We start from the raw sequence: 26,493 nt of genomic DNA, 5'->3' as shown, positions 1-26,493 counted from the left end.
TTCAAAGTGAAATACAGTCTTATTAATTTTTTATTTGATCCTAAATGTTTACATTTAATCTCAGTTCCCTAAGGATTGCTTTTGGGTTCCTGAGAATTCTACAGTCCTGTCCCCTCCAAGTCCTACCCTCTGATCCTTTGGACGATGCTGTGTTCTTATAACAGAAAAACAAAAGTATTAGGAAGGACTGCCAAGAGACTAGGCAAATCATTTAACTTTTGTGGGCCTCAGTTTTCTCATCAACTCCTTTTATAAAATGCTGTTTTAAAGAGTAACCGGTAATGGGTAAAAATACTTGTAAATGTCTATTTCTGATAATGTCTGGCATAAAAATATGTTCAACACACTTCATTTGGCTTACGGGGCCAAAATGAATTAGAAGTCATCCATGCAGTGTTGATGCACAGAAACGTATCAAATTCAAATCTAGGTTGCTACTGACTTTGAAGCTAAATGATTGACGACCTATGACTTAATGGTCCTGTTTTATTGTAAAAATGCTTGATACATTTTGGTGCATTTGGTATCAAGTACAAATTACCCCATTTTCAAAAATCCTGACTCTGACTTTTTATCTTGATGAAAAGGAAGGAGACATTTACACATATCTGTTTTAGTTTCTTCCCCTGAACTAGCTGGTGGGAGGAGCACGAGCAGAGATTGGCTGTAGAGAGAAATGATGTAATATATATTAAACTTTTATATTTAACAAAACTTGTGCTATTTAGCTTAACTGGGGTTTTGCAGCCTACAAGCACTAATTCTAATTCTAAACATGCCACATATCTTTGCTCCTTCCTTTCCTGTCCTAAAAACCACTTACCTCCTATCCTCTTTCTGCCTGGCTCAGATCTGGTACTAGACCTGAGGTTACATTTTAAAATTTAACTGAAATGAACCTAATTCATTGGGTGTATAAAATAAGGGGCCTTCTTTGCTTACTTGGCCCCTTTGCCATCCTCATTCCTGGTATGATCACAATTACAGCAGGCTACCAACCTAACCCCCTCCAGGATCAAAAAGGTGAATTAGTTCATGATAATTACAAACTACACAGATTAGTGTGGCGAGTGCACATAAAAATATGTTGAAAAATATAAACTTTTATTCCCTTCCTAGCTATAAGTCTTCATAACATAAATTTTTCTTCATTTAGAACAAAGGTTGGCAAAGTTTTTCTGTCAAGAGCCAGAAGTAAATATATTTGGGTTTGTGAGCCAAGTGGCCTCCCTCACAGCTGGTTGTCACTGTAACACAAAAGTAGCCATTGACAATAGGTATAGGGACGGGTGTGCTTGTGCTCTAATACAACCATGCTTACTAAAAGGAGGCAGCAGGCTGCATTTGGCCACTGAGCCAGTTGGCCAAGGATTTCCCAATGCCAGATTTACTGGGCTTTAGTTACCATCTTTTAAAAATACACATACACCAATTTGAAAGAAACTCTAAGCGCAATGATGAAAAAAGGTGGATCTGATTTTAGTTTCAATCCTCCCAGAAGGAGAATTAGACTATCTCAGTGGTGGTGTCTCATATTTAAAAAGGAAAATGAAATACATTGTTGAAATCTGTTATATGTTGCCCTGACCAGTGTGGCTCAGTTTGTTGGGCATTATCCTGGAAAGCAAAAGGTATAGCTGGTTCTAATCTGGTCAGGGCACGTGCCTGGGTTGCACGTTCAGTTCCCAGTCGGGCATATATGAGAGGCAACTGATCAATGTTTCTTTCCTGCTTTTTCTCCCTCCCTCCCCCTCTCTCAAAAAATAAATAAAAATTATTAAAAACTTAATATTAGGGTTTTCTCTATAATTTTCATTTATATGTTAAAGAGAAAGCTGTTTAATATGCATCTCTAAAGTTTAAAACAATATACTAACTTAAAAATCTCACTATACAATTTTTTAAATAACTTTACCTAACCTTTTTTAGGTTATCTTTTAGCAGTTACACCTATAGTCTGTTTTTTGTACTTTGAACAACATGGCGTTTTCTGCACTGAAGTTTTGCACACTAAGATTAAAAAAATTTACAAATTTTACCAAAAAACCTGTCAGCTGTAGTTGTTTTTCATATGACAAATAGACTCCTGAAGCCATATAATCTCTACAAATACTTTGCTTAATTTTTACATCCATATTTGATATCATATATTTATGGATATTTGATCCTTATTCTGTGTTCTAAATAATTTAAAATAAATTTTTTCCTTCACAACAATTTCCCAAAATGTAAATTACATTAAGCACTATTAAACACATTTGAATTTATTAACTGACTATATAAGACATCTTTAATTGGAATAAAATTTTAAATGTTCAAACTGGTGAACTTTAAAAATAAATATACAAATGCCACTATTGTTAAATTGAGGTGACTAAAATATAGAAATACATAATACACTACCTCACACTTTCCTTCCCCAAACAGGCTGGATTATATCTATTTGATTTATACACTGTGACTTTTTCCTGCTGTTTTCCATCAACCTTAATTGTGAAAAATGGTGCCATGCTGCCCTCTTGATATTATTTCGGAGATCAGTTAGGTCTTAAAGCATCCAGATGCATACAGTTCTACACATATCTGTAGAATTAGCTCACTAAGGTCTGCTTGGCAATATTTTTAATTGACTTACATGTTCTGTGGGAAAAGAAGAATCATAAAAAGTCTTTGCAGTTGCATTCCTCTCTTCACTGGCCTCTCCCTTGGGATCGGGACGGATAGTGGAGCTATTCCGAGTGTCAGCAGCTCTGTCAATGCCGGTAGTATCTGCTTGACAAAGGAAATGGCAACAACTGAATTTATTCTCCAGGCACCCATTTTTGTGGCTGAACTTGTTTTTCTCTGAATCTGGTTTTGTATTTTAAAAGTAACAACTTCAATTTTCTTTTTACTTTGAACTTTATGTAGTTTTCCAAATTTCAGAAAACAAGTTGTTTTATTGTTACTTTCTAAAACTTGATTTCACAAAATGAGGGAAGTGGTATATCTTATAAAACAAAATGTTATCCTTATCCCCCAGTTACTACATTGCCTGTACATGTAAACATTTATATAGTGAACATCTTACAATTCAGAGTAAAAGAAATCGGTCACAAGTAGGCTGCCAACAAAGGGTCATCTAGTATTTATTAAGTAGATAAAAGTAACTTGGAGGAACATGTCTACTTTGAAGGTTAAAGGATATTTATGAGATGTTTTATGAGTTTGAGTACAGGTTGAATTTTTTGGAAGTTTAGGTATCTCCCCTTCCATTATTATTTATATCATTGAGATTTAATTGAGAAGAAAGGACCTGTGAGAAAATAGTAAGCAACAGACCAGACCATTGACAGAGCACATGACTAACCACAGCATTTGACAGACAAAATTAATGGAATCTGAACTTAATACATATTATTAGGAAAATAAGAGTTTCTGAAATGAGGATTTTACAGTACTTTGATGTTTCCTATTTTTTTCCTACTACTTTTCCATTCATAAAGAAAACAAGAAGTACTTACCATGCTTTTAGTTTCCAGTTGTTTTTTTTTTTTTTTTTATTTTCTCTTTTAAAAGAAGGCTGTTAAGTCTGAGGGCCAAAGTTTTCCTTATAATCTACATTTCTTTTAATGGGTCTACATGGGTATTATTGAACAGGCAAAGTCCCTTAAAATCTAAGACTCTTTAACAACCTAAACAGCTTTGAATATGAGGCTGCTATTGGCAAAGTAAAGATTTTCTTCATGATCATACTTCTTAAACTTGCTCTTTGTTATCTCCAAGTTACATTTATACAGCACCTATACATAATATGTAATACATTTTCAGTATGAAAAATTTCAAGTACACCAAAGAATATGAATCTCAAAGTATCCATTACCCAACTTTAATATCCATCAATATTAAATCATACATTTTCTACCCATTTACCTTTTCCCTTATTTTTTTTTATTCTGGTACATTTTAAAGCAAAATTTGGACATTATGTTATTTCAAGTGGTGGCTTTAAATAATAGAACAGCATATGAAATAGCATTTGAGTATTAATATAGTACATAATTAAGTGGTTCAATTTAAAGTGTTTCAGTGCAATAATATGAAATGTATACATGCTATATACCTCCATATCGTAAAATAAAAGAGCTAGGTTTGTGGTGCTTGTGAAGGAATAGATAAAATAGAAAAATGAAGAAAGGGAGAAAATTGAAGAAGTGACAAAATATTCCGGGGCGGGTGTGTGTGTGTTAAAGACACACATGTACCCTGGAAGAAGCTTCATCAACTTCAATGCATTTGCTCTAAAAAATAAAGACCTCAGATTAGGTAGCTGTTCCTCACCTAAAATTAGTCACCCAGACCTCTGCTTTTGTTATTTTCAGTTCCTTGATCAATTTTTTTTAAATTTCCAAAACGCAATTGTACCTCAGTACATCCTGATAATACTGGTTCAGATTTAAATGAAAAGAAATTCACTTTCATTTAAATAAAACCTTTACACGTGTGTGTGTGTGGAGTATTTTCAATTTAGGCAAAAAATAAACACTAATATATACATATTTTCACTTTACACAATCTGGTGAATTTTTAACAAAAATACTAAGTAGAAATAACAAATTTCAAAAGGAAACATAAACGTTTTCTTACCTGGCCCAATATCCTTGCTGACATCATCCACAGCCGCATTTTTACAAAGTGTCATTGAAACAATCTCTCCATTTTCTGATGGACTGACTGGTCTCTTGTTCAGCAACAAAGGAATGCTAGAAGTTGAAGTGCTCACTGTTTGACTTTCAGTTTGATTTACTTTTGACCAAGGACTGGGGTCTAAAAAATTCACATATACTGGAGTTTTCTCAGTTTTTTTATCTGAAGTTAAAAGATCAAAGACTGACCTTCCACTTCTGTTTACTAAATCTCCAGATGGCTTTATGTGAAATGAACATGATTCTTCCAGCTGTCCTTCACTGTAAATTTTTCCTGAAACGATGTCATTTAATGACTCTGTTTTCTCAGTATTATTTAACAACGTATGCTGTCTCTCAATAACATTCACAAACAGGGAAAGGTCATTTTTTGTGGCTTCAGTTATCTGATTCCCGTCAACGTGACTCTCTTTATTGGAAAACTGTGTTTCTGTGTAAGTTTTCGTGTGAACAGCAGTTTTCATGTCTTTGGCTCGTGAAGCATGTATATTCTCATTGTTAACTTGAAGATGGGAAATGTTCACATTGTTTTCTAAATATCCCAAGCTGTTTGTAAACTGACTGTTCTGTGTATCATTCAGGGTTGTACATACAGCTCTTTCCCCAGGGCTTGAGTTGGATTTCACCAACATAGGCATAGCAGTATCATTTTTATCTGAAGTCTTAAGTACTTCCAAGTTATCACTGAAAACAGCAGATGAAATGGGGTGGTTGACGGCAGTGTCACAGGGAATAGTTAGTTCAGGGTTCCCGAAAGTGTCTGTACAGCCTTGCTGAACATCTGAAGTTTGTTTAAATGGTAATATGCTACACTCGTTTTTTTTATTTAACAATTGTATTTGTTCTATTTTACATTGTTTATCATCCAAGGTAACATTACTTGAATCATGTGAACTGTATTTCTTTTTTACATCCGGAGATGAATCCAAATCTGTTTTGATTTGGTCACTATTTGTAGTTTCCTTCTCTGCAGCATTTTCTTGAGTTTCTGGAAGCAATCTAAACTGTTGTTCAGAAACATCTTTTTTATGATTTGTACTGTGAGCCACCTCATTTAAGATACTGTTAAATGATGTTTTGTGATTTTCCACCCCCAGATGTAAATCTGCACGGTGAACATCTAATCTTTCAGTTCTTTCTAGGTGAATGCCCTCTGTTTCTGTGGATATATCTGCCACTAAAAAATAATTATTTGATTTAAATTCTGTATATCCATTGTCTTTTTCCAAGCCCACCTTGTCTTTAATTTCTGTAGTAACTGGTTTTCTAAAGTCAGTAACATTCAAGATTTGCCCTTGACTAACTGATTCTTTTTCTATGCAGAGGGTTTTGCTTAGGGAGACTTCACCTTGATTTTCATCTTGAGGTACAGCAGTGTCAATTTCATTCTTGGAGATTTTTTCAATATGCTGTATATCTGTCATGATGAAAACAGTAAATTTTTACATTATACACTAAAAAATCCAAAGTATTTTTGGTTTAAAACGGGACAAGTTGAGGGTATTACAAAATGTTTTTTCTCTCTCTAGTCTGTTATCTCCCTTTGGGCATATAGTACATGTCCATATAAAAACATGGCTGATTAGATAAAAATCAAATTATCCTAACAGGTTATACTATAATTTCTATTACTACTTAGATCTAGAAATTGCTAGCTGCTTTCTTCAACACTATCATCACTCTTTTTTCTCCCTACCTTGTAAGTATTTCTAAATTGTGGAAGAGTTTTGGCCAAGTGTATAGAATATCTACTTAATTTTATTCATCTGGGTTCCAAAGATTTCAAAATTTCAGTCTAGTAACAATAATCTGGAATATAAAGTTCAGGCACTTGTGGGGCTTTTTTAGTCCAATTCTCTCTACAACATCTCCACCAAGTGGTAGTTCAGCCTAGTTTTGAACACCTTCAAACAATCAGTAAACAGCTCCTTTTCAAGATGGATGAATTAGTAAATAACAGTTACAGAAAGTCGTCGGAATGAAGAAACATACTCTAGGTCTGGTCATCAGAAGGTTACTGTTAGCCCACAGGACATTGTCAGCAAAGCAGTGAAGGCAGAAACCAGAAAGCAAAAAGCAAAGGGATGAAAAGAAGGGAAGGCAGAAATGTATTTTTCCCCCAAAAAAATTGACTGTAAAGAAGAGCTCAAAGAAAGCCTGTTTTGTTAAGACATATACAAATAAAGTTTTTCTCCAACTACACAACAACTATCCTCAAAGCAAAGACTGTAATTGATATTCCCCTACAAAGCTCAATATACAAATTAGAAGATAGCAATATAATCTTAGGTTACCTTCTGTAATGATTTCTTCTATAAGTGGGCCTTCTTTCTTTTCCTCCTTTTCTCTACATTCAGTATCAAAACAAAAATTCCCGGTCTTTTTTTCTTCCCTTATTTCTTGCCCAGAATTATATTTCCATATGATGTTTTGTGATCTTCCCATTGTCATTTTACTGTCTTCAGTATTTACTTCTGGAAGTGTCTAGTGTAAAATGGAAAAGATTCCTTTAATGTAAAAAATTATTTAAAAATGTATACTATTTAAACAAATTGCACCAATAAAAATGGAACCTGTGTTTCAACTCAACTATCCAGCAGTTTCTATTTGAAAGCCAAATGACTTTTTAACTAAATTTAATATATTATTTGTAATAGGTCACTTTCAGTTCATTCTATGTATTGGGTTGGCGAAAAAGTTCATTTGGTTTTTTTCCATTAAGATGGCTCTAGTAGTGCTTTGTTATCTTTAACTTCATTCAAAACAATTTTGTTGGATTATATTGTGGTGGCTGTCATCTCAGCTTGCATTTTTTAAGAAACTTATCAAAATTGGTGAATTTTGTGTAGCCATTTTAATACTGAAGATGGATGAAAATAAGCAACATTTTTGATGTATTATACTTTTATTATTTCAAGAAAGGTAAAAATGCAACTGAAACACAAAAGATGACTTGTGCAGTGTATAGAGAAGGTGCTGTAACTGATCGAACATGTCAAAGTGGTTTGTGAAGTTTCATGCTGGAAATTTCTCGCTGGATGATGCTTCACGGTTGGGTGGACAAGTTAAAGCTGAGAGCAATCAAATAGAGACATTTCACTGAGAACAATCAATGTCACACCCGGAAGAGAGCCGACATATTCAAAATACCCAAATCAACAGAGTTTTTGGTGAAAATAAAAAATGTGTCTTTTACTTTATGGAAAAAAGCCACATGAACTTTTTAGCCAACCTAATAAATAATCTACCATATTTAAACAAAATAGAGACCTTTAGATATTTTCAAACATGTGTTCCACATTATTATACCACACATTATATAGAATCACTGCTTTATTAAAAGCAAGGCAGTCGTGGCTGGCAAATTGTTTTGAATGTTTGGCATTTTTATGTGTCTTTAAAATAGTGAATCAGTTCAACACTCTTTTATTCCCATTTACTGGGCACGCAATACATGGAAGCACTGCACTGTCCTCAAAAACTTATCAGTCCAACAGGGAAAACAGGGTAAAAAATAATAGGCAGCTTTAATATACAGGAATAAGGAGACACTCCAGGGAGAACAAATGGCATATACAGGTACATAAAAGCAAGCAAGATTATAGTCCAAAGAATTGCTTGTGGCTTACCTCAGCCAGAGCTTAGATGAAGAATGGAGAGAAATTAAGGCTTGAGGTAAGTTAGGCCTAGGTCATTAAGGGCCTAATATAGCTTGCTAAAGAATTCCAACTACCAGGAAGACTGAGAAGTCACTTAAAGGGTTTTAGACAAGGTGATTAATGTGAGCTGACTGATTAAAGACTTAACCATAAAACTAGAAGAAAGGTTGTAAACTATCTGATATCAGTAATATTTTTTTGGATATATCCCCTGGAGCGAGGAAAATAAAAGCAAAAACAAACCAATGGGACTTCATCAAACTGAAAAGCTGTACAGCAAAGGAAACTGACAAAACAGAAAAACCACCTCCTGAACCAGAGAATATGTTCACAAATGATACATGTAATAAGGGGTTGGTATCCAAAGTAGATAAGGAACTCAAGAAAATAATTAAAAAAATAAACAATTGGATAAAAAAAAGGGCAGAGGACATGAGATATTTCTCCAGAGAAGATAAACAGGTGGCTAACAGACATGAAAAGATGCTCAACATCACTGATCATCAGGAAAATACAAATCAATATAAACTAGTCAGAATGGTTATTATCAAGTCAACAAAAAATGTGTTGGCAAGATGTGGAGAAAAGGGAACCATTGTCCTAATTTAACAGTTCGTACCCCCAACATATTTGAATATTACCTGAAACTTACTGTCTTCCTCAAACTTATGATCACATGGTTCACTGTAATGTTCTTGTAACTTAATATGAGTTTCTTTAAGTGAAGATAACTCATTTTTAATCTCATTAATTTCTCCATTAAGTTCTTCAACCTAATATAAAATGTAATCAAAATGAGCACATTCATAAAAGGGTTCATATGAAAATACTAACACAAGTTTTGGGAAATAGTAAAAAATGAAAACAATTCCAAAATACTAATATTAAGAGCTACCATTTTTTTAACTTGGCCGAGCACTTAATATTAACAATTTCATACTCACAAAAATCCTGAGGTATTTTCAACCTCAGTACACAGGTGAGAAATGTGAGGCTCCAAAACATTAAGTAACTTGCCCCAAATCAAGTGGCTTTAAAGTGGAAGTCAGGATTCAAATCCAAAGCTAAATCTAGGGACTGTTCTTAACTACTACATTAAGCCACCTCTTGTTATGAATGAAAATTTAATTTTTAAACATAAAAATTCTATAAATGTTTATACCTTCATTGCTTTCTTAAAGTTTTATTTCCTTGTTATATAACTGATACACAGATTTTAATTCAACTAGATGATAAGTAGTGAGCACTAAGTAACAGTGTAGAAGCTGACTCTTCAGCCTAATATTTAAATCTATAGACAGGGCTTTCACTGGATATATAATTTCATAATCTTTTTCTTGGGGTGCGTATTCTTTCATGGGGACTTCAAATGTGACAGAATGTTTCAAACTACCAAAAATTCTACAAATGCATATAGTACTTTTTATAGAGCCTAACAGACATGAGGTCACCTATTACTTCCCCTTCATTTTATCTATTTTTAAACATCTTCCAATCTTCCTCTGCAAGGTGAGAGGCTCACCTCTCCATGTGTCCTTTTTCCCGGCCTCTCCCTTCTCCCATATGCTTAACTCTAGAATCTTTCCTGCTCTACCAGCATGTTCTCCTCAGCCCACAAATACGTTCTTCTCATGATCCCAATTTTTTTTTCTTGACCCAATTCTCTGCCTTAAATCTTGAAGTCCACACTTGCTACTCTCAAATTCTAATGCTACTCCCATCACTCCTCAACAACCTGACTTCTACCCTCATTGTTCTACTGATTCTTTTTGTCTATCACCTGCAAATTAGCAAAAAAATTTTTCTCCAAGTTCTTTATCCTTTAACAGCTCTGTAGCATGACATGTGACCTACTTGTTCTTGAAGGGGCCTCTTTTCTTCACTTTCATGGTCCTACCCTCTCTCCATCCTCCCACCTTCCTCACTGTGCTCATCAGGCCTCCCCCACTTCCACGCATGCGCACACACACACACACCCCACTAAAAAAATGCTGGCATTCCCCAAGGCTCTTTCTTGTTTAGCCTTCAAGATCTCCCTGCCTTCCACAGATGGTAATACCTATACCTTCAAATTTCATCTTTATGGTAATAACTCTTAAATCTGTATCGTATCTCCCAACCTCTCTCCTATAATTAAGTTCACATTTTCAAGTGCATGGTATGCATTTCAAGCTAGGTGTCCTGCAGGTGCTGTAAGTTCAATAGCTGCCAAATTAAATTCATTATTTTCATCTACCAAATTTGCTTCTGTCACACTCCCTCTATCAGTTAGTGACACCGTCATTCTACTAGTTATACTAATCTGAGACATATCTGACTCCTTTCCCCTTCTAAAACTCATTATATGTAAAATGTCATTAATCCTACCAATTCTACTTCCAAAATGCACCCCCCTTTCTCTCTTCTCACTACTATTGCCCTAATTGCACCCTCATGGGTTCATGGCTAGGTTATTTGCAATATTCTTTCTAGTCTCTCTCCATAAAGCCATCCACCACACTATCACAGGCGTTACTTTTCTAAAATGCAGACCTATGTAACTTCTCTGCTTTAAAATTCTCAAAGGTTTTTCCTGTTATTTATAAAATAAAACTCAACTTCCTTAGTAAGGAACCCTTTGGAAGGTGCTCTCAATCTAAATTCCAATATCACATTCCAGATAAGACTCTCACTCTTGAAAATGCAGTTTCATGCCTCCATTTTTCCTTTCCATAATGAGCACCTACATCCTGGTGAAACCCTATTCAACTTTTAAGGCCAAATTCTATTGTCATCTTTTCTCTAAAACTTTCTCCAGCCTAACTAAATGGCATGATTTATTTTGTGCTTTCATAGTGATTTGTTAATACTACTAAAAGCACTCCACACTACTGTAGTTAATTTTACAGTTATCAGTCCCTTTGAGAGTGTAAGCTCTTTATTATTCTTTGTATTTTAGGTATCTTTGAAAACCTAGTATCTAGTGAGAATTGTGCCTAACACATAATAGGTACTCAACAAATGCTGTGAATTCAATTCCTTTTGTGACATGTCCCTCTCCCTTAATAATTTCTGAACATCCTAATTTATTTTTTGTCTGTACATACCCACTGTACATAAAACTAGTCAAATGAAAACAGATATACATTAACACTATTCTTTATATTTCAATGAATTTTAAATACATATCTAGCAATATTTACTGTTTTATTTGTACAGTCTTTCTGAGAACAGCAGTTTATATGATTCCATCTCATTTTTGTGTCTTTCATTTTTTTAATCCATCTTTATCCAATCTCAGTAGCAATATACTCAAGATTAGTGAAAAAACTTACACAGAAATACAGTTAAAGAGTAGAGCTGACCTTCCATTCAAGAAAGTTCTTATTAGAGCCAAAGCAGCTTTTAATAATTTATCTATTTGCTGTATAGTACTAAAGCATATGGAAGGGAAATGATTGTAGAAACTAAGAATCCTAAGACAAAACCAATTTTACCCAAATTTAAAGACTGAGGCCTCACCAGTGAATCTGAATGTTGGTTTTTCTTAATTTAATTGATTTTTCTTGAGGGAGAGGCATGTTGTGGTCTCATCAGGAAAAATAAGTGTTTAATTCTCTTAGCTCAGTTAATATTCTCCTGGCATGCATGGTTGGCATACTTGTTATATTCTTTTTTCACTTTATAGTTTTTCTTTATCCTGACAGTACCATTTCTATGGTCTTTTAAACATTAGTAATGTTCCCAAGTGGTGGGACACAATGTGGCTTAGCGGACGCTAAAATGAATATTACTATGCCTGGTGCCTAATGATGAACTTAACTAGTACAGAGATTATTAAGGATTTTTTATTATTCTGATACAATTAATTACAAAATATTTTTTGAGATTTAGGGAAAGCTTATCAAATTAATCAGTGAAAACTTCATCTCTCAAATACAAAAGAACATATTAGCTGCAAGAAACTGAAAAATCAAATTACTTATATAATAATTTATATTAAAATCATCTACAGAAATTTTTATCAAGTTGGTATTTAGATATATAGTATATTAGTATAAAATATATTAGTATAGTATTAGAATAATACAGTATGCAGTAATTAGTATAATAGTCCAAAATATCTTACATTCCCAAAATATAGATTTCATAAATTCATAGTGACTTTCTATTGTGTTAATTCTTGTTAAAGAATTGAAAGGCAACAAAAATAGATATTAAAACAGAATAATAAATTTTGGGGTTTACCAATTTTTAAAGTGAACCTTTTTATTTTACTTTAATTTACATCATTCTGTGCTTTTATTAACTACTTCACTAAAATTAAAATTTAGTATCAAACATGGGGTTTAAGAAAATAGCCATGTTTATAACATCAATTCTTAGGACCAAATGTCAACACTACAGAACTTAACTACTGCACATATGTTCTAAACATGGCTTTAATACATCTCAAAAAAACTGAAGAAAGCTAAATAGATCAGCTAACAATAATACCTATATAATTCTTTATTTTAATCATTTACTACAGTACTATCAATGGTTTTATGAAAAGGTAAATTAATTTTTCTTTGTCACATATGGGAAGTCATTCAAATTATGCACACATGTACACAAGTTTTCATGCATAAAAGCATTACAGAAAATTTTATTCAATTTAGCTTTTAAAAAGCATTCACTTCTTGGAACTATAAGTGCAAAAGAAAAATGTTCCAACTTTATTCCTATATTATTTTTGCAATATTTCCTTTGCATTTAACAGTTATTTTCAATGTCTACAACTATTCCAAACATTTTAATATTTTAACATTTAATAAACCTACATGCTTTTTCCAAGTTCTTAGTGCTTTCTCATGCTCATTTTGAAGATTAAGGAACTTTTCTTCATTTTCTTTTACCTTCTCCCTTTGCACCTCATTATCTCTTTCAAGGGTCTGCAATAAAATTAATTATCCAAAAAATAATCAATACCACATTAATGAATTTTGATGTGTTTTATGTTGCTTGGACCTTCGCTTCTAACATGCAGAAAGTGCCATACAGATCAGTGATAATGTGCTATCTCAACAATAATTTTCATAAATTAACAGAAAGGTGCTTATAGTTTAGTTAACAGGAAATAGGGGGAGTTATGAAAAAGAAACGGCTATAAAAGGGTATAAAAACATTGCCATTATTCAGTTTCACTGCATAAGTTTTAATGTACTGAAAAAGTAATATAAAGTACAGCACTGAAAAATATGAAATGTAGCATAATCCAGCATAACCCTACTAAAAAATTTTAACTACCACAGAACATTTTTTCCGTATCTGTTTTTATTTTTTAAATCAACTGGCTAGAAGTCCCTTACATACAATTTTACTATTTAATTTCAAATTAGGACTTTTTAGTAAACCTCCAATATTTACTATGTTAACTTATTACTTCATAAATTAGCATAATATAAACACCTTCACACTACCCTCTCCCCCCAAAAACAACCTTTAAAGAGTAAAACCACTGTGTTCTAAGACACAGGTTTTAAAGCTATTAACATCAGTGCCAACAATATTACTAGGTTTCTCTAATGTCTGTTGATAATCCAAGTGAACCCCTGTAAACAGACAAATAGTCAGAACTCTAGCGACATGTCTAATACATCTGGCATTCTTAAGCGTCATTTGTCATCATTGTTAAAGCTATGTACATTCAGGGTAAACATTTCAAGCCACACAAAAGAAAGAAAAGACGAAGTTTTCCTCTATCGGTTTTCCAGGTTTCCTCTCCAGAGGTAACCACTCTAGCAGTTTCTTGTGTAGCCTTCCAGAAATCGTTTATAAGCATAAAGAATATTTTTAAATATGGATGAGACAATACCATACATAGTGTTGTTCTGCCACCTGTTTTTTAAAAATGAATAATATGTCTTGCTTACTTTCCAAATCATTATATATAGATCTATCTCATTCTAAACGCTTCATATGTTCCTTCTATATAAAGAGTTCTCAATTATATCTAAAATGTCAATATGGAGGCATAATTATGCAAAATTATGGAAACATGTAATAAAAAGCATTTTACAATTTTAACATGAAGATTGTCCTCTAGCTCATAAGGTGCTATGCACTTTGAAAGCACTCAGTGAATACTTATTTTGGCCACCTCTACTTTAGGATACTGTAAATACATTTATAGAAGTCATATTTTTCTCTTAATTTATAGGTACACATCATAATAACAGGGTAATATCTAAGTATTTACAATGGTGTATTTTTAATAGGTGCTTAGTACTCTAACATTCTAATAAATACTATTTTATAGTATCTATATTGATAACACTATTTTAGAATACACAAATGAAAGTTTAGAGGAGATATTAAGAGAATATACCACAGTCTACCTTAGTAACAATAAATGATCAAGAGCATTCTATTCCTAAAGTACTGTATTAGATATGTCAGTCATTTCTTGTCCCTACCCATAGTCCCAGCTTAACAACAAAACAAAACCAAACACCTGCAAGTGACAGGTATTCTCTCAGTTTTCCATTTTCTGGAGACATTCCAACTTTCCATTACAATTTGGGTCTGTTCTTTCGGTCCGCTACACTGATCAGGTTATTTCTGAGGATTTCCTTCTATCCCCCTGTGGTGGGTCTGCTGTGGCTTCCTATGGCTTCCCCTTTCCTGGTTCATTCCATTGTCTTGGTAAAACAAACTTTCTATTACTTCATGATAAAAAAGTGATAAATAGCACATTTTTGAGACAGTGCATGTCTGAAAATACCTTTATTCAACCAGTACTTTCATTTTGCTGAATATGATTCGATTCTGCTCTGGGAATCAATGTCCCCAACCTCCAAAGGCCTGGTGCTATTATCTCCCACCTTCCAGAGTTGCCAGTGAGAAGTCTGAAGCCATTATGTGGCCACTCTCATTTTGAATCCTTAGCACGTGACCTACTTTCTCCCCTACAGTTTTAGAATTTTCTCTTTTAGTATGAAGTTTCATAATCATATTCACTGGTGTTGGGCAAAAACAAACTCAAATTGTTCAGTCTTGGGTTACTTTCTTATATTATTTCTTTGGTCATTTCCTCTCCTTCAATTTTCTCTGTTCTCTCTAAAATCACCAGACCTCTTAGACTTAGCCCTTAATTTCCCTTCTTTCCTATTTTCCATCTTTTTGTCTTTTGGTTCTACTTTCTAGAAGACTATCTCAATATTATCTTCCAACGTTTCCACTGTACATTTATGTCTGCTAATATATTTAAGGGCTCTCTTTTATTCTATGAATGTTTCCTTTTATAGACTCCTAATTCTTGTCTTGTGGATTAAAAAATATATTTCTCTTATATGAACACATTTTCTTAGTTTCTCCAAGTGTTTTTCATTACCCTGTATGTCTTGTCTGTTTTTCACATTGGAGACTTCCTTCAAATGTCCAGTGATCCTTAACTGCCTGTTCATATTTAAGAATGAAGTATTAAAAAGCCAGTTGAAAGTTTTGGCAAATGGTGGGTTCCACTACAGGTGATGTGGCAGGGCTGTTTCACTGGGAAGGCTTAATTGCAGCAGCAACAGCTTTCCTCACAAGCAGGTTAGTTCCCCCAGAAAGGGATCTTACTCTCCTGACTGAAGTGATAAGGCTAGCTGCCCTCTAAATGGGGAAAGTGGGCTGGGAGGTCACGCTTTCAGCATTTAGTCTTTCCACCCTGTTTTCAATATGATACTACCAGTAGTATGCTAATAAATGGGCACTCAGAAAACAAAACAAAACCTGATTTGCAGCATTTGCCAATTTCATTAGCGCTAACTATTCCCACAATGGTCTCAGTGTAACAACCAGCTCACAAAATACCAACAGCTCTCCCTGGCTCAGCTGTCTCCAGCACACCACTGGATCTCCCCAGTCTCAATTGTCTTTCCAACTGCCAGGGTAAACCTCCAGCCTTCTTCCAAGCAGGAAACAGGCAGGGATTATTAGTGCAGGAACACAGGGAAGAGAAATGGAGGTACAACAGCTTCTTGAAAAGACCTCGCTTTTGGCTTCAGTCGTGCACCCTGCTTCTAGAGGCACATGCAATTCCTGACCATCTTGGCATCTTTGACTTGGATTTCTACTTCCTCTCATTTACTAAGTAAATTATTAATTTTCCATCTGGTTTTCACTTTTAAAACTTTATTTTTATTGTTTCCGCTTGCTATTTTCTTGTCCTTGTAGATTTATTATTGTCATTTTATTGCAGTGTCAGAAAGAAATAGAAGTGAATGTGTGGGTTCAAGTCAATGTTTAACTAGAAGCCCTAACCTGGCAAAATCTGACCTTGCAAACAGTCTGAATTTACTTATTGTTAGTCATTCGTTAATTTAGTAAAATTTAATGAGCTCCTACTACATGCCAGATACTCTTTTAGGCTATGTCAGTGAAAATTTACTGTTTTCATAGAATGTATATTCTATCAAGAAATTATTGGGTATTATTTGCACCTGGATTAACAATCTTAAAACCCTAGCTGAAAAAAAATGGATATTGTGGAAAGTTAAAATAAAACTATCTGTTAATACTTTATATACCAAAAACTCAGTAAATTATCCTGGTTAATGCTATGACTATAGTAGCAAACTAAGTAAATTATTCTTGTTAACACTGTAACAGTATAATCATACATACATCTGGACTAAACTGTAATTAAATCATAGTAGAAAATATTCTCCATCATGAGAATTTAGTTCTCTGTGCTCCAAATGGTACTATAAAAAAAAAAAATAAGACAGATGGCAGCATGATTGCAGAGCCCTGAAAAACAGTTGGCCATTACCAAGAGCAATGATCCCTTTTAGTACAGGTGGAATTAGAATGCTCGAGAAAACACTTGTGATGTCTATGCAGCTTAATCCTCAGCAACAGTTCTACATTAATATTTTGTTATACTATATATCAGTGGTTCTCCAAAACCAGTCTGCAACAAGCACTGATCCATGACAAAATTTCCCTAGTCCATGGCAAAAAATGTCAATATAAGGTCATCAAGTGTCTTTTCTTGTAACAGACTGTCCTTTTTCCTGAGATTACATTGTTAGTATAGTGTTAGTGTTAAAATGTTCTCTTTTATGAAGTGAAAATGATGATAGATGGTATTGTTTATTTTTTACTGTCCTTACTTATAAAAAAAAAGTTTACAATTCTATCCTACTCTTGCCAATACTGTGTTTGAAATTTTACTATATGAAATCTAGTTTCTCTTTATACTATCAAGGCTCAGGTAATAATGGTGCTAGGTAAAAAGAGAGGCATTTGGCATATCTAAAATACTAGTAGCATAATTAAAAGATCCTGGAACCAGAGTTTCAGTCATCATTAACTCAAAGAAACACATGACTATATATATCTATGTCTACTACAGGTTCTGGAAAATTTAATGATACATAAATATTGGATTTAGAGTTCATGAAAGGTAATTTAAAAGTGTGGTTTTCATATAACTGATCTAACAAAAGTGGCAGCTCTCATAGGTCTACAAAAAATATTAAGGTAATGTAGAAATAGTGCTGAAATGGAATCAGGACAAATATTTCCTCCTGGTTTTGCCACTAACTGTGAGGCCTTGAATTACTTTCTAGATCTCTAGTTCATCATGAAATGATAATTGCACTGACTAATCTCTAATATTTAGTTCATCCTATAAATCGATGTTTCAATTCCTTTAAATGGATTAAGAGACAATCCTGATAGCTGCTACTCACAAAAAACTTGGGTAAATTATATCATGTGTTTCTTGGGAGAAGATTCAACGTGTCAGAGAAATAGTTTGAGTTATTCATCTGAAGGTGGGTAGAGAAGGCTGGGGGAGGGGGATCCTTGCTTATAACTGGACTTGCGGAGAAATGATTTTTACTAGTCTATTATTGGAGGAGATGAAGAGGTTAAGAGGAGAAAGAGGTTTGACTGAAGTACACCTCTTCCCTTCCCCTCTTCTAGATCTAACTCCTACAGAATTGGGTGTAGGCAAGAGAAATAAGAAAGACAAAATGTCTTTGCATGACCAGTCACAGAACATCAATAGTGAAGAGCGAAATCTTGCATTGTTCAGGTTAGGTTTGGTTCCATTCAATTATGATAGACTCGGCCTAATTTGTGAGGCCCAGTGCAAAACAAAACAAAAAAAAGCAAAAAAGAAAAGTGCTCCTAAAGATACTACATAACTTTTTCTTTCCTATGGTCCCTCACTACCTCTATTCCTCGTTTTCTCTCTCTCCCTGTCAACCTATCATGGGCCTTTTTATTCCCTATTTAATATCATGGTCCTCCAGGTAGGGGGATACTCGCAGGGCAAATGCAGATCCTTACAGGTGCCTAAAGGCCATGCATATGATCCACCACGTACTGGGCTCTACCTCCTGCAAGTGGCTGGACCCATGTCCTATGTCCTGGCTGGGTATGGGGAAGTCAATCTCCCTATCCCACAGGCCCTCTGCCCCAACCCATGGCAGATGGGTAACCCTGAGAGATTGCAACCACCAGGAAGAGATTTGCCTATCCAGTCACCTACCTAACAACCCAAGGCACTGCCATCCCAAGAGGGAGGGTGCTGCAGGGTACGTGCACTCCACTCAGACCCTCCCTGCTGCAGCTGAGCCTCCACTAGGGGTAAAGGGCAACAGCAGAACACAGGCCTCTCCCCACCAAAGTGACCCAAGTGCCACAGTTGAGAGACAAGAGCAGGGAGGATGAGACCATGCAGGGCCCAGGGCACCAAAGGGTGGGAGAATCAGCAGAGAGGAACCGGTCCTGGGAGGCAGTGGGAGACAGGAGCACACCTGAGCTGAGGCTCCAAGCCCCCAGTGCATCATCAGATGTAATTTACAAAACAAATTCACAGATAAAAATTTATAAAAATTTCAAGACAGTAACACACAGAGCATTAGGCCTGAAGCACAAACCCCTTCTGAGGATGGGTCCCTATGCAACTACACTGGTCACATACCCACGAAGCTGGGCCTGGTCTCTGCTGATGGTGGTCTTTACACAGGAGATAATTGCAGTTTTCTCAGGAAATGTTCAGCGTCACCCTTTATTACCAAGAATCCCTTTGGAGGGGCATAAATACCTTCTTCTGGCCACTCTAGTGGAATATGTCCCCAGCTCCTTTTCTTGAGTTGGACATCCCATCATTTGACCCAGTAGTACACAAGACAGTTCCCACCCTTCCACTAACCTCCAAGGTCCTTCCTGTGGAGCCAAAGTACCACCCAAGTTCTCTCTTCCGCATCCTTCCATGTGCATAGAGTATTGGAAGAAGCATAATACAATCCAAGCCCCACTGACACTGATTACTCCAAAAACTTTCCTCTTTGAAATTTCTAGATGCTCATAACTGAGCATTATTCTCTAAGTTCTAACCTCAAGAAATGTATGTCAAGTTCTTCCACATGAACTTACCACATTCTATTCTACTAGCAACACTGGAGTGAACATTCGGGTTTCTGCAGCATCTCAGGCATCCATCTAAGAAACAAGATGGCAGTCCCCACTCCTCTGCTTGTACCCCGATCTTTACGAGTCATTTTCCTATAGACTCCACTTAGTTTCATGAGGGGTAATGAACAGCCCCCTCCACTAGAAATGCAAGAAAAAAGCCTCTCTTATTGAACCCTCACTCCCAGACACCAGTGACCATAACTTCTTCCCCTCCTCAACCATTTTCTAACAAGTGCTGGAAAGAAGACAACAGTGAATACTGAGGTAGCAGGGCCGGTCCGATCACATTTCTGTGAAGAGGGATCTGTCCCAGTTTCTGGGGGCTCACTGTTGGCTCCCTTAGAATGTGGGGATATTTGTCATCTTTTATTTTCAGTTTTGATCTTGGCCACAACTCTAAAACAAAGAAAAAAATCCCATTCCATCTGTTACAAAATTAAATCGGATGCTTGATATAACTGAATATTTAATGACTTACATTTTCAAAAATCTGCTTATTGCTTTAGACACTGATAAGTTGATGAAGGAGGCCATACCTTGTCCCTAAAATTCAAAATGATCTTAGATAAAGTGAGACAGACGAGTGCAAAGGAAAACATACTTTAAAGTGTGTGTGTGTGTGTGTGTGTGTGTGTGTGTGTGTGTATATATATATATATATATATATAAATATAACCTGATTATTTTCTCTTTGCGCCTTCAATTCTGCTTCCAGTTCAGTATTAGCTTTAGTCTGTTGCTGGAGTAACTGCTGCATATGTTGAAAAGAAATGATGATATCCTTTAAAAAAGTATAAATATATCAATTTTAAAAACTTTTAAGATAGGAGGGATGTTTCTAAACTAATTCTTAAAATATATTTTCTAGCTTCTTAACTTTACAGTTTAATTTCAACACCATAATAGAGAAGATACTGAAAAAAGCTAATGATACATTTTACTAATATCTAAAAGAATTTATATTGCATGATTTCTTACAAAGTACTATTCCTAAGACTTCCTCAAATAATTAAAGTTCTTTAAAATGAACCATGGATTCTGAGACACCATTGAAAAATGTGAAGAATTCAAAACTAAAACTTTTGTTGGCTAGCCCCCAAACTCGTAAATGTATCCCTACTAAAATGTCATATTGCTCATGGCATAAGATGCCATGGTATGCATTCAGAATCAAATGGAAGAAAAGCAGACAAGAAAAAAAAAACAGAAGTTTTCTTTCATATACCTTTTTTTCTTAAGAGAATTATAAACATAGATTCAAATGAATACAATGTCCTATAAATATATGTTCAAAGCATACATATATTTCAATAATTATCTGCCAGGGTACCACTGGTCTAAAATATTAAGGAAAAAACTGATTTATTTTTATTCTTCTTGTTACTTATTTGTAAAATATTTTAATATAATACTTTCTCCAGCTTTACTGAGATATAATTGACATATAACATTGTGTAAGTCTAAGGAGTACAAAGTAATGATCTGATACAGTATATATTGTGAAATGATTACCACGATAAGGTTAATTAACATCTCTATCACCTCCCATAATTACTATTTTTTGTGTATGTGGTGAGAACATGTATGATCTACTCTCCTAGCAAGTTTCAAGTAAATAATACAGTATGTTACTAAAGTCATGCTATACATTAAACCTGCAGAAGTTAGTCATCTTATAACCAGACGTTTGTACTCTTTGACAAACATCTCTCCCTATCTCCCTTGATTTATTTTTTTAATGGGCATATGTAAGAAACCTGGTCTAAAATGTACACACGCACCCATTCAATATACTCTGAGTGCTTACTATGTGCTAGGAATTGACATAAGCATGATTCCATCTGTTATTTTATTTTTTAATTGATTTTAGATAAAGAGAGGGAGGGAGGGAAGAATGGGAGAGAGGGAGATAAACATTGATTCCTATTCCACTTACTTATGCATTCATTGGTTGCTTCTTGTATGTGCCCTGACTAACGATCCAACCTGCAACCTTGGCATATCAGGACAACGCTCTAACCAACTGGGCTACCCAGCCAGGGCACCATCTGTTATTTAGCTTAATTTTCCCACAACATATCTGGTTTTTAAAATATTTACTGGCTTCCAAAATATCTTATGCTTGCTTGCCTGTTTTTCTTCTTGAATACGGGTAATCTCTTCATTAATCTTCTTATTTAATTCCAATTCCTTAAAAAATTTGAGTAAGTTTAGATTATGATACAAAATTCAGCAAATTCTACATTTCATTCGGTGCTCAACAAATCTGGGCAGGTCATGAGTGCCGCATTTGTTTGCTGTGGAAGCAGTGACTCTAGTGAACTGAAGATGGTATTACATACCCCATATACAGGCTGATACAGACTTATGTTAATGTTAAATTAATAGAATTTCCCACCCCCAAAAGCTTTTCTGGAGATGCCACTGTACCATAAGATAATCTGACACCATGTTAAAGTGGAAATAAAATTATTATGGCCAAATTTTATTGTCCTAAAGTCTAATAACTAAAAAGATTCATAATACCCTTTTCCCTATGGACGTTAACTTTACAAAGAGGGAATGTTTTTGTATTATAATCCTGAAATTCTCATAAATTTTATAAAAATATAAATTTTATAAACATGAATACATTAATTAAATACCATGTTGAGTCTTTCTTGAAGTTCCTGAAATTTTTGTCCTTCAATTGTTAAATTGATGTTTTCTTCTCCCATCTTATGTTGCCATGTGACTTTGGACTTTATCAAGTCTGAGGTTACTTTTTCTAGTTCCTTAACAAAAGAAACAGGAAACAAAAAATTCCATATACACATTTCATCAAAGCAAGGTACTAGTCTGACAGTTTGAAAATTCATTTTTAAACCTATTAGTATAATTTAGTACATTTCATGTATCAAGATAATATCACTGGTCCATCGAGGTGTATTTCCCCTAGTTTCATTGTGAGATAATTAGCCAAGATGAGACTGTTATTTCTGACAATGGAATAGGCAAACACAATGACACAGAGACAGAATGCATGATATTTGCTCTTAAAAGGAGTGCACTAACTAAACACACTAACCAACCAGAAGTAGGGCATTTTCCTTCATTACTTATCCACCAAAAATCTCCTGAGATAAAGAGGTGATCAATTCCCAAGTTCATTAGCATCTAATAATAAAAGATTTGTCTAAGGAATAATTACAACATAATGTGATTAGCGCTATATTATGGGAAGGCATAGAAGCATGAAGAAGAATGCAGTGGTCTAAGGGCATCCGGAAGGCATTGCACAGAAAAGTGGTATCTGAATTGAATCTTTAAAAGATAAATTTGCAAAGACGACAAAAAAGGAGTAGACATTTCAAGCAAAAAGATTCTAAGTACACAAAGGTACAGAAACATGGAAAAACATGGTATTTTTCAGGAAAACAAAATTAATATGATATGGCTAGGATATGTTATGTTATGGACGTGGGGGAGGGGTAGAATATTGGTAATTGTGGTTAGAAATACGGCAGGATTCAGATACCGAAAGGGACTTGTAGGCCAAACTAGAGTTTTAATTTTATCCCATAAGCAATGAGGAAGAAACCATTGAAGGATCTTGAGTAAAACGACATAAAAAGATTTGCATTTTAGAAAATAACTCTGGCATCATAGCAGAGGATAGAATTGAAGGGAATATAAAAGAAGTCTTCATTTGTGAAGCTACATGTGCACTGAGTTTAACGGATACCATCAAAACACATTAAAACCCTGAAATAACACCTTCAGAATTGGTATGTATTACTCTACTGCTGTTCTCTGTGTGCTGACTATATTAAATACTCAAGGATCTGATTTTCACATTCTTAACTACACAGCATCTGAACTCCCTTTGAATTTTAGGAGCCCTACAATGTAAGAGCCCACTAACCACGAGAGAAGCCGGAAATGCCAGCTTTATAAGCATGAGACCAGGCTCTGCTAATCATATGCACCTGTCTTGGATACTGAATCGGGAATTACCTCACAAAAGAACAGGAACTGTTGCAAATCCATCTGTTGGGAGACAGCGGGTGCACTGCTAGGGACTTCAAGCTTCCATGGGAAAGAGTAATACCACTGCAGCAGTGAAAGCACCTGCTAGAGTCAGCAGCAATGTACCCGTTGCGGTGCACAGCACTCAGCAGTGCGAGCCGCTTTTATGCTGTGGCCTTGGACTCTGCATATCTTCCCTTGTTTCTGACCCCTGTCCAAGTCTGCAATGACTAACATCCAAATTCCTCTTCTGACAAAAATCATCTTACAGGTAAGAGACGTGACTAATATACATAAAATTTTAAAAGGCTGTATTTAAGAACTGAATAAATAATGATAAACAACTTTTGTACAAAAAAGTTGGTTCAGTAGGGTGGAGAAATTATAGGGAATTTTTATTTTCTTCATTGTGATGATTAATGTCTTCTCATTTTTTTTCTAAAATAAGCACATTCCTCATGTATCAGTTTTTAAAATGGTATTTAAAGCTATGGAAACAGGTGCAATCACTTAGAGTTATTAAAGAAGATGAACACACAATACAATATACAGATGATTTATAGAATTGTGCACTTGAAACCTATATTTTATTAACCAATGCCATCCCAATAAATTCAATAATTTTTTTAAATTTTAAATAAAAATAAAAAATAAACCCTTAAAAAAAAAAGAGATGGTAAATGCGTCCCAAAGAACTCCAACACTCATGGATTAGAAAAACAGCTAGTATAGAAGGCTGAGAAGTACAGTCAGAGGCAGGAGAAAAACCAAGAGAGTGGGGGTATCAAGGAAGCTGAGGAAGGAGTAGCAGAAAACGGGGTGCCAGTATCTCCAGCGTTCTACATGTTACAGCCTCAGCCACCAGGGGGAAACTCGCCTGATTATCTCTTAATTCCTGTTTCAAAATCCAGGAGAAAGGATTCGTTAGTTCACATATCCACTTTAGAGATGCACACTACATAAAATAACCGTTAAAGCAGCCCCATGGGTCAAGAAATAGGGCTTTATTCTCAGAAAAGCAGGCAGACAAATCAATGTCTGGTACAAAGGGGACAATCAGCATGAACTGAGTAATGAAAGTTTGAATGAAGGAGGTAGGCCTTGAAGAATCAGAAGAGTATTTGTCCCATTTGTTCTCCATTTGTTCCTCCTGATTCTTTCCACCCTTTCTCCACACTGTTCTGTGCCCTGTGTGGCTCCTAGTTGGGTTCAATCTGTGGGAGGCACCAGTAAATCAATATACTGAAAAGAGAGAGAGATGGAGGTATTTCCCCAGCGCTCTCCCTACAGGACCATAAATTAGGAATAGCTCTGCGCCTTTACCAAAGGTCACAGCTTCTGAATTGCACTTCTACAGCTGTGTCTACGGCTCTCTCTGGCTTCCAGTGTCTGCTTCCTTCCCCTGCCCCTGCAGGGCTATGCAGCGTATCATTCCCCCACTGCTTCTGTCCCTGGGCGCTGCACGACCACACCCCTTTCTGGTTTCCTTTAACTCTGCCCACAACTTTGTAAATGGCCTCTCCGTCAAACTTTTCTCCATGACCCATCCTAGTGTGCTGTTTCCTGACTCAACCCTACTTAATAAAAACGAATTGAGAAAAGGCATTTCAAGTAGGGATAGGGGATGTGGATAAAAGCAAAGGCAAAAAGACAAAGAGAATTAAGAACTATAATAGAAACAAAAATTTAGAATTAAATAGAATCAAACATGCTTGTTACAAAGTAGCAGGAAACAATTTGAGAAAATGTAGAATGAGGCCAGGCCCCGAAAGCTCTGGAAAGCCAATTAAAGAAGTTTGGGACTAAATCAACATATTGCACACCCTAAACTCACACAATGCTGTGTGTCAATTATATCTTAATAAAGCTGAAAAACAGTTTAGGACTTGTTATGGTAGGCAAAGAAGAACTGTTCAATCTATCATTCCTTCTACGTATATTAAGTATCTAGCATATGTGAGGCACACAGAAGCAATACGTTAAACTAGTAACTTAGTAAAGTTAGTATGGCGAAAAGAATAAATAAAAACTAGAGAAAAGAGCACTAAGAGGCTATTTTACTAATCCAGGCATGAGATGATGAATGTCTCTACTATGAAAAATGGAAAATGAAAAACATGAGACATTCTTAAGGAAGATATTATCTAGTAGACAATGGGAATGAAGGAAAAAGATGATTCCAGAGTGTCTAGTGAAGCTAGAAATGAAAAAATGGATCATAAAATGTGAGAGAAGCATAAAAGTGAAAAGGAAATGGAAAGTCTGCTTCATTAATGAAATAGATACAAAATGTATGTAAGACAATAAGTAACAGGAAAACAACGATGTTCTTATACCAACTTTTAAGAAAGCCAAAAAAGCATAACTCATTAAGCGTGAGACATGGGCTGTTACTGTTCTCAAAAAGAAGGTCCTTCACTCATAGTTTTACAAATTATAAAAGATTACATGTGATTAATTTCTCCAAATGTAGTTTCAATGTACCGGAGATGGTTTGTTCACCTTCACAGGCACCAAGATGGCTTCCTTTGAAAGGAGAGTTGTATGAATTTGAAAAGGGGGGTTAGGGATGTGGAGAATAAAGAATCAATCCAATAGTGCCCTGTTGACCCTAAAGTTACAGTAAGTCATACAAGGAAATGAACTATAGGCAGCTGAAAATATAGAAGTGAAGATTAAGATAAATCTGAGACTGGATATAC

At 35.1% G+C, this 26,493-nt stretch overlaps 1 protein-coding gene across 1 annotated transcript in view; it reads right to left on the bottom strand.

Annotated features, from left to right (window-relative positions):
* The window catches only part of CCDC73 (coiled-coil domain containing 73), a 79,936-nt gene that overhangs the window by 2,170 nt on the left and 51,273 nt on the right, over window positions 1–26,493 (bottom strand). Inside the window, exons 9-16 of the mRNA XM_054585959.1 lie at window positions 22,429–22,557; window positions 21,914–21,973; window positions 20,460–20,564; window positions 13,147–13,257; window positions 8,986–9,117; window positions 6,980–7,169; window positions 4,627–6,102; window positions 2,636–2,769 (exon numbers count right to left, since the gene is read on the bottom strand). Of these exons, the coding sequence (XP_054441934.1) occupies window positions 2,636–2,769; window positions 4,627–6,102; window positions 6,980–7,169; window positions 8,986–9,117; window positions 13,147–13,257; window positions 20,460–20,564; window positions 21,914–21,973; window positions 22,429–22,557 (2,337 nt within the window). The remainder of the gene's footprint in view (window positions 1–2,635; window positions 2,770–4,626; window positions 6,103–6,979; window positions 7,170–8,985; window positions 9,118–13,146; window positions 13,258–20,459; window positions 20,565–21,913; window positions 21,974–22,428; window positions 22,558–26,493) is intronic.

Source organism: Pteronotus mesoamericanus, unplaced genomic scaffold (genome assembly GCF_021234165.1).
Source record: "Pteronotus mesoamericanus isolate MK-2021 breed Mesoamerican mustached bat unplaced genomic scaffold, CSHL_Meso_final contig_90, whole genome shotgun sequence".
Lineage (NCBI taxonomy): Eukaryota > Metazoa > Chordata > Mammalia > Chiroptera > Mormoopidae > Pteronotus > Pteronotus mesoamericanus.
The sequence above is the reverse complement of the archived record's forward strand: the minus strand, read 5'-3'. Positions and strand labels throughout refer to the sequence as shown.